At 48.1% G+C, this 8,955-nt stretch overlaps 1 protein-coding gene and 1 long non-coding RNA gene across 2 annotated transcripts; one reads left to right on the top strand and one right to left on the bottom strand.

Annotated features, from left to right (window-relative positions):
- Positions 1 to 1,047: 1,047 nt before the first annotated feature.
- On the bottom strand, positions 1,048 to 2,650 carry LOC123126098 (zinc finger protein STAR3-like). The gene has a single exon (XM_044546499.1). It carries the CDS (start codon positions 2,586 to 2,588, stop codon positions 1,350 to 1,352), a length of 1,239 nt encoding a protein of 412 aa, XP_044402434.1. The 5' UTR covers positions 2,589 to 2,650; the 3' UTR covers positions 1,048 to 1,349.
- Positions 2,651 to 5,252: 2,602 nt separating this feature from the next.
- LOC123126099 (uncharacterized) lies at positions 5,253 to 8,368 on the top strand. The gene is made up of 3 exons (XR_006461560.1): positions 5,253 to 6,628; positions 6,710 to 6,772; positions 7,072 to 8,368. It is a non-coding gene; the product is annotated as an uncharacterized lncRNA (long non-coding RNA).
- Positions 8,369 to 8,955: the final 587 nt, after the last annotated feature.

An 8,955-nucleotide genomic window follows, 5' to 3' on the forward strand; every position in this document is an offset into this window, starting at 1 on the left:
CCGAGCCTGCCAGCCATCAGTTGCTTTGTTCGCCCCTGTGTGCATTCTGGCCTCGGGTGTGGTACACCCCCGTCGTCGATTGCCGCTGGACTTTGCGGACGCGAAGATTCATTTTCCGTTCGCTACTGGCGACCTAGGCTACGCCGGAGATCTTCATTGGGCGCATGTTGCCTGTAGATTGGTGGATCGGATGGGATTTGGTCGTGTGCGCCTCCATTTTGAGTCCATATGGCTTCAGGTGGGTATCACGTGAAGCTTCGCTGTCTGTTAACATTATGGGACATGTCGGTATTTCGATTTTCATGATGAAGACAGTGGCGGAGAATGTCATGACGGCTGAGATCTTCATGATGAAGACAGTGGCGGAGAATGTCATGACGGCTGAGATCTGAGACCTAGTAATGGCGGACCAAGCTTCGAGGCGATGAAGACTTTGCTTGGTGTTTCATGACTCGTAGCAGTGACATTGGCAAGTGGGGGCAGCAACACAGGAGGAGTACAAAGTCTGTTCTTTCAGGGTGAAAACCCAAGGTCCGGCCTTAACTGGTTGTGCTTGGCAATGACCTTGTTGAAGGCATTGTTTTGAGAGCGTGGATTTACTCAGGGTGAAAACCTAAGATCTATGATCGGGCGACGATGGCGCTTGTGCACCATTTTCTTTTTGGAGGCGTCGTTTTTGAAGAATTTGAATTTCGGGGTGTTGTCTTGGTGGTGGTTTGTGTTGCAGCTACAATAAATTGACCATCGTAGCGGGATCTTTTGTTTATTTTTCTTCTTTAATTTTTTGGGCTGTGTGCATCCGTAATGTCTTTAGGACATTTCGTTGTTGCAGAGGCCGAGTGTAATTGGTATCTTCGCGATATTAATATATTCCCTTTGTCAACAAAAAAAAATCTACCTTCAAGCTAAACTTGAAATTGCATAACTCTAGTCACTGTATACGCTTATTGATGATTGTGATTATCATATATGATGAACATGGAAGTCTGACCTCTGAACTACTGAATAATGCCTGCAACTGAAGCAAGTCCCAAAGTTCTCCAGCCAAGTAACTTGGCAAAAGTTGCCATTCCAGCCTAATGATGCTTTCATTAAGTTCAGTTGGATCATTATGTACAATTGGATCGTTATCTGTCACTTTAGCATCTCAATTCCCTTCAGATTAATAAAAAAATCAATGCTATTAAATTGCAGGAGTAGATTAATCAGTCCACTATTTCCTTTCTTTTAGAACCCACTGTTTCCTAATTGCTGTGCAGGCTAGTGCCAACCAATTTGGTTCAACATAAAATTTTCTAGTTACTCATCATCAGGTTGAGAGAGTTTCTAGATTAATCTATCCTCTGATATCAGAAATTGAAGTCCATTGCAACTGCTCCCAACAGGTCGAATCCATCGAAGTCACAGAAGTCAATGCCGATCGGGGAGGAGAGCTTTGCTCGGCCGTCATCCATGCCCCCTTTGGCGCCGGAGAAGCTGAGACCATCGAGCATTTGACCGGAGAAGCTCTGGTCCACCACGTTCACCGCTTCGCCACCGCTGACCGGCAGCGGCTGACCGGAGCTGGGCACGAGGATGCTGTCAATGGCAGTGGCGGCAGTGCAATGGCCGATGGCTTCGTCGTCGCTGGGCGGCAGAGCGGGCGTGTGGCCGCCGTCGAAGATGGCGACGTGGGCGAAGAGCTTGTCTTTCCTGGAGAAGGAGACGCCGCAGGAGCAGACCCAGCGGTCGCGGCCGCAGTGCTTCTCGTGGGTGCGGAGGTCGGCGAGGACCGAGAAGCGCTTGACGCCGCAGCGGCGGCAGACGTGGCTCTTGTCGCAGTGGCTCCGGCGGTAGTGGTTCTTGACACAGACGGGCGTCTTGAGCGGCTGGAAGTCCCTGTGCTCCCTGTTGCGCTTGCACCCGGCGTAGGGGCACGAGTAGAAGAAGCGCCTCCCCGTCCCCGCCCCCGGCGCCGGCGAGCCGGGCCTGGCGAGCGCGCCAGGCGCCTTGTACTGGTCGCCGTGGCCGCGCATGTGCATGCGCAGGTTGGCGTCGCGCTTGAACCCCTTGCCGCACACCTTGCAGCAGTGCGCGTGCGGCGCCAGGATCTCCTCCTTCTCGATCTGCACCACCTCGTACGGCCCCTCCCCTTCAATCTCCTCCTCGCCGGCGGCCTCGGCGTGGCCGTCGCCGGAGTCGTCGTGGGTGCCGTTCGACAGCGACGGCGACCTCTCCTCGCTGGGCTCGAACGGGGACGCGTCCGCCGCGCCGGCGCCGGAGTCGGAGTCGAGGTAGTTGGCGATGGAGACGAGCTGCACGATTATGCAGCGGAGCTCGGCGGAGACGATGGCACGCTGCTGCTGCGGGTGGCGCGGCGTGGAGCAGAGGATCCCGCGGAGGTGCCCGATCTTGTGCTCCAGGAAGGTCAGGTACGTGGTGAGCGCCGCGCTCGGGTCCGACCGGTGCTCCTCCGCCTCCTGGCCATGCCGGCTCTGCCCGTGCCCACTTCTGTCAAGATCGCAGGCCTCCATGATCCCAGCCCCCCTCTGATGATTGGGCTGAAGGTACAAGTCATTATTACTGGCGAAATGATCGGAGCTGCACATAATGGAGATGTGGACTTTGTTTCTCTGTTTTTGTCGGCGGTGAAGTGGTGTGAAATAGTTCGTGTGTGGGTGTGTGGCTTTGGGCTTAGCCAGTGGAGCTGGTTATATATGTGCACCGAGCTTGGGTGGGCGGGGTCCATGGCGGCGGCGTGGCGCAGGTGGAAGGAAGGCGGGAGGCGACAGCGAAGGGTGGAGAAGATGAAGATGACGGAGCGAGGCCGCACATGCTTGCATCTGTCAATGCGCACGGGCTGACCGGTCCGTGATGGGCTCCTCTCCTGGCCCTTGGGGCACTGCCTTGCGCCACGAAAGCGACGCCATCTTGCCCCTCTCCAACCACAGAAGATCATAAAGCCTAGAGCGCAGCGCGTTGCGTCAAAGCTTGACTTCCAGAGTGATGGATCGCCCCATGAATCCATCAGCTAAAATTGTCACAAATCCTTACGAGTCGTCGTATTGACAGCCTTCGTGTGCATATAAAGTCCATTCGGTATGTACTACTCCCTCGGTTCACTTTTATAAGTCGTTTCAGACAACTTAAAATAAGTTATTTTGCACACTGTTTGAAATGCCTTCAAGACCCGATAAAAATGAACGGAGGGAGTACCACAAAAGCGGCCAGGCAAAACACAAAGTAAGAGCATCTACAACGGGACGCAAATCCGGCCTCCTATCCGCCCGCGGACAGCGCCCGTCGGCCCCTCATATGTTGCCCCGCACATCCACATACGTCAAATACCGATTCTTAAATTCATGCAATCCATGCACGTCGATCATACGATACAAAATTGTTCGAATTCGACCGTTCGTGACAAAGCAAAAACAAATCATAGTTCAGCAAACCGGACACACTTAAATGAAATCCATGTTCGACGTGGGGTTTGGTAGGAGGGCAGCGGGTGGGCGAGAAAGGGTTTGGTGGATTTGGTGTAATTTGCGGTCGGGTCGGGCTGTTGGGTCGCCCGGGCGCCCCATATCCACCCCAGATTCGGGCTGGATGTGAGGGGTGCCGGTCAGCCCAGGCATTTGAGGCCTGTTTAAGGAGCCCGTCCGGGGCATGGTTTTGTGACCGGTAAGGGACTGGGCCATCCGCCCGGAAGTTTAAGCGGGTTTGGGGCGCCCGGCTATAGGTGCTCTAAGAATTGGCATATTGACATCCTCCCTATTATGTGACCATTTGTCCATGGTACAACCTTTTTTCTCAATCTCAAATTGGACTAAAAAACACATTTAGTTAAACCACATTAACAATCAGCAAAGGCTGAGCACGGCGGCTGTTACATGTGGAGGCCGTCGGTCACGGACGCGGCGAGATCTTGGACGAAGAAGAGCAGTTCGGCGAGGGCAGAGACGATCCCAAGGGCAACTAATCCCGTTGTGGGTGGCGATTTCAACTGCATTGCTCGATTTCAACGAAGATGCCCAACACTGTAATAATAAGCATCAAGGCAGACTTCTATGTGGGTGTCCCACCTGATGCTTGTCATAATTTCAAGTAACAGTGTTGATCCAACTCCTCCTGCTCCTCGCCGATGAGGGCGGTCACTTCTTCTCCTTCGAGAGCGAAACCCAGTCTGGCCGCGAGGAGGGAAGTAGTGGAGGTTGTGAGTAGAGGGGACTGGAGTGGAGGTCGTGAACGGAGGAGAGGAAAGTGAAGGCCGTGGGGTGGCAGGGATAAGGGGGTGTTTGGTTCCAGGGACTTTTTTGTGTTGGGACTAGAAAAAGTCCCTAGCAAACCAAACAGGGTGGGACTTTTTTGGGACTCTTTGCTAAAAGTCCTTAGAAGCACCTCCTTAAGAGTCTTTTTCAAAAAGTCCTAGGGACTAGAAAAAGTCCTAGGACTAGAGAACCAAAAACCACCTAAGAGCTATTTGTACATGGCGACACCATTTTATAGCCGCAGGCGGCGAAAAAATGTGGCGGGAATAGCTGCAAGCGGTTGGCACGCGGGCGGCCGCCATTAATGGGTCGCGCGCGAGGACGAGCAGGGAGGTGAAACTTTCTTCCCCCGCGAGTGGTTAGTAGATGGAGCGTCCTCCACGAGCGCCCCAAAACCTTCAAATATGGATGCCTGCATGCTGGATATGGCGTGCCCTCGTTTACTTCGGCGACTAGGTGATGAATGACGACTCTGCTAGAATGGTTTTTGAGCCAAAATCATCACATCGTCCGTTACTATCTCAATTAGCCCGATGTGACCACTCTGCTAGAGTTGGTCGTACACTACGATGAAATATTCAGGATTCCCATATTGAAATACTTTTTACCATGAAGCTGCAGCAAATATTCTCACAAAATTCAAACCTAATTTAGGTTTGTTTGAAATTCATCTACAATGGGATAATAATCTCCACTACAATTAAACAATCGAACAAGAACTTTCTTACGTGTACCCCGTAATTAGTCCCACAATACCGCACGAACCAATCTAGACCACACAATTAGGTTCAGAAGTCTAAATCTAACAGTCATCATTGATCAAATATTTTTATGGTGTGCACTTACCAATTTCCGATGACTGACCGTATTCCACCAGGAGAGGCTGCGTCCGCTGCGATCCCGCATCCCCTACAATCACGGAAGGCAATGATCCTGATGCTGAAATCACGCAAATAATTTCCTTCTATGCATCATGTCCTGCCTCCTGCCGCTTCTAAGCTCAAACACACGCACAGGAAAGCCTCATCGTGGGTCATCTAAAAAGTTACAGACGCTACAATCAGGCACCCCCGCTGCCGTCCTTTGGAGCGGCTCGCCCCCCGGCGGTCCTCCACTCGGCCACCACCTCGGCCACCGCCTAACGCACACCAGCTTCTCTTTAAGCGCGGAGTCCGCGACTGCTGGCCGTGCGGGAGAGTGCGGGTCCCGTGGCTCGAGGCGGTCGGGGATGCGGGGATCCAGGTGTCGGCGGAGGATCTCGCCGGATCCGTTCAAGGCGACGGCGGCGACGGCTTGTGGCGAAGCGAGGAGACACGGAGGAGCCCGGGAAGGACGCAGCGCTTCTGTCAGTGCTGGGAAGATGCGGAGGCGACCGGATCCGGGGCGGCGGCGGCGGTCGCAGTTGCAGTCGACTTCGGTGGTAGATCGTCTCCAGCATTTCCGACACAAACAAGGCCGTCGGGAGGTCCTGGCTCGCCAACCAGCAACTGGACGGTAAAGCCTGGTGACACGTGGGCGGAACCTCATCCCACTGCCCCCGCAGGCATTCAAGGGCATCAAGCAGATGGAGTTCATCAAGACCTGTATTCTTTTGACCCCTTTTGTGAAAGGTAAAGAATGTTGCTGGAGACTATACAACATATATGCTATACAACCAACCTCCCCAGCGACGTGTACCAAGACTTCATCAAGACCACGACCGAGATTCGAAAAAACAGGTATGTATGTTCTGAATAAGTTCTCTCTACCAGTTGGTATGGTTGCCTTGTTGATCACATTAATACAATTCCCGAATGCAGTGCTGACCTTGATGTTGAAAAAAGGAACATCTGCCCTGAAAACTGCATAGAGGCGGCACTGAAACTATCCCAGGGCTGGGCTACAGTTAAACAGGGCTACTTGAACTTTACTGAAGGTCGTAGCCCCGTCGAAGGCAATGGCAATGTAGATGCTGATGTCAAAGCCCTTGTTGTCAACCCCTTGATACAAAAACTAATGGATATTCTTTCCAGACCTGTAGGTGCTGAAAAGGTTCTCATGGTTGCTCCTTGTGTTTGCCTGTGGTTGCTAACTTGGTATTCGATTACCTCATGACTGCAGTCATACCCTTACATGAGCGACAATGATTATTCTGCTTTTTTGCAAACCACGCAAGATTTTTGTAGCGACAGGACCATCACCCCTCGAGAAATTTACAAAAACGTGCCTATTAGTTCTTCTGAAACTTTGTGCTATGTAATTCTGCAGTGATTTCTCTGAGGAAGATTTGAAATAATGGGGCGTCTGATTTATAATTCCTTCTTCGTAGGTGAACAGATGTATGAGTAACTGTCAAGTTGTTGGAATAGTTTGTGCATAATTATCTCCCTACAGACCTAAAGGTACATTTTCTCAGCCAGGTAACAACATTCAGTTTATTAACTCATGTGTGACGTGATGGTCTTCTTGGTTCTCCTTTGTAGGCCTCTTTCTAAGGGTTAAAGCATATGATAATCACAACTTGGATAGTATCCATATGAAAGAAGGTGCGCAGAAGTTTTCTACCCTCCTGCCTTTAATACATACAGTTCCCAGGTTCTTTGTTTCAGCATTCACCTATGGTAACCAGATGCAAGTATCCATCCTTTTTCTATGAATTACTCCCAAAAATGCAATTTGCAGTCCACAACTTGAGCTATTATTTGTTTATTTTTTTACTGGTTGCTTCCTAGCTATTGATCAGTACATGAATATCGTCATGCTATCATTCAGCAGCCGGATCAGTAACTACATATATGACTATTTCTTGATCAAGTAACTTCATATATGTACTCATCTCTGATAGGTAACATCATTATGCCGCCGCTTGAAGATAAACAAGCATTTACTCTTTATTGATGATGATCCTGAGCGTGATGATCTGTTGGTGAGTCAGAATAATTCTTACAGATCGAAGTTGGCACCAATCGTATGTGGGTTTAAAAAATATGAAATTATGAGAATAGACAAAAACGCTCATTGTTAAAATTATTTGTGTGTTTCTAAGTAGAGTTGTCGAATGTGGTGGTATCCATATGATTGGTGTCTCGGATATAAATTGTCTTCTTAGGATGAGTTGAATTGTCGAATTTCATTCCAGGCTTGAGCTTGATAATGATATTACTTCTAATGGGCTTTGTAATGTGCTTTCATTGAATTATGTCAGTAGAGATGCACAATGTGCGTACCTGTCAGGTTTAGCTTAACTCGCTGTTATTGGGGTAGTAGAATGAGCCCTCCAAGCTTGCTAAATATTTTTTTATATAAGTACTGCATGCCTGATTATTCTTATTGCTTATTATTTCAGATTTTATCAGCTAATTGTCTCAGCAAAAAATATATTAAGTGTTCCCTTTATATTTCATTTTTTAGCCTCTATTGTACTCTGCACCCCTAGAAGAATGAAATTAGTTTATGTTCTTACATACTTATTTAAAGCATTTATATAAAAGGAATGCGGTAATCCATTTAAATGAGGGGATTATTATGCCTCCAACTTGTGCTTACCATGGGTGAGTCAGGATTCAGGAGGCCTAATCTACTTATCCTGCGAAGTCAAGTGAATGAATCGCGGGAGATGCTACTGCTGCTGGTTGGAACGCTGATGATCGTGTGTGTGCTTGTTGCCGCTGCTTGCATGTGGATGAGTAGTATAGTGCACAGCTGCATGAGCTTGGGACATATGTGCTTTGATACATTGCTTTTTTTCGCTATGGGCTTTAATATTCTACTCCATTTCCGAGGGATAAAAATGTTTGAGGCTACTATAGTATATGTGAAATATACAATTATTCATTACTTGTTTTCTTACCATCTAATGTGTTTGGCATTTCTTCTTTCGGATTTACATCTCCTCTTTGTGCAGGAGGTACAAGGTCTCACCACATGTTGAAGTCTACTTTCAGTTATTCTATTTTCATTTTCATTTTTGTTTCTGTATTTTTCTGCGTTACAAGGACTTGAGGTGATTGATGGGTTGTAGGGCATGGGGAGCTTCACGATTATGCATTTTTTTTCTATATTTAATATATCATTGTTGTTGTTAATTTTATTGTTTGATTACACAAAGTCATGGTAACACTGTATCTATAGATTGTGATACATGGAGATGCATTTTGCAAGGTTAATTGTGTACCCTATTTATTGATACTTTGACGGTTCCTAATTTAGTGGTTTACACTGAAGGTGCATAGCATCAACGAAGGTATGATTAAGCTTAAGATTTAAGGAGAAATAATAGTTATATATGAAAGTTAAATACACATGGTTTGTTGCTTCCGTAAAGGATGGTGTTATGATAATAGATCAAATATGCTCAATGTCTTCACATTTTGTTGGCATATGGATCCAGAGCCGATGACCAAGATGTTGTCTATGTGTGTGTTACTTAAGTGCCATGTTGTGGGACAAAATTGGCAAGGTACTGTTGTATGTGATGTGTTTTTGCTAAGTCTTCATGGTTGAGAAGTTCATTGAGATATGGTGCTCATATGAAAAAAAACATTATCTACAAAACCTACATTTATTAGTTCAAATTAAGATGGGGTATGCTACCCGTTCGCCGGCTGATCTTTCTAAAAGATCGGCTGGCTCGCGGATTTAACGTATCAGCGCCCTCCGTCATTGCAACATAGGTCTTGTTGCAGAAAATTTCTGCAGTAAAGGTCTTGTTGCAGTTTTTTTTTGCAAC

The sequence above is a fragment of the Triticum aestivum genome, chromosome 5D (genome assembly GCF_018294505.1).
Source record: "Triticum aestivum cultivar Chinese Spring chromosome 5D, IWGSC CS RefSeq v2.1, whole genome shotgun sequence".
Lineage (NCBI taxonomy): Eukaryota > Viridiplantae > Streptophyta > Magnoliopsida > Poales > Poaceae > Triticum > Triticum aestivum.

Coding starts and splice junctions, on each gene's coding strand:
- LOC123126098 (XM_044546499.1), bottom strand. CDS start 2,588: ATGTGCAGCTCCGATCATTTCGCCAGTAATAATGACTTGTACCTTCAG.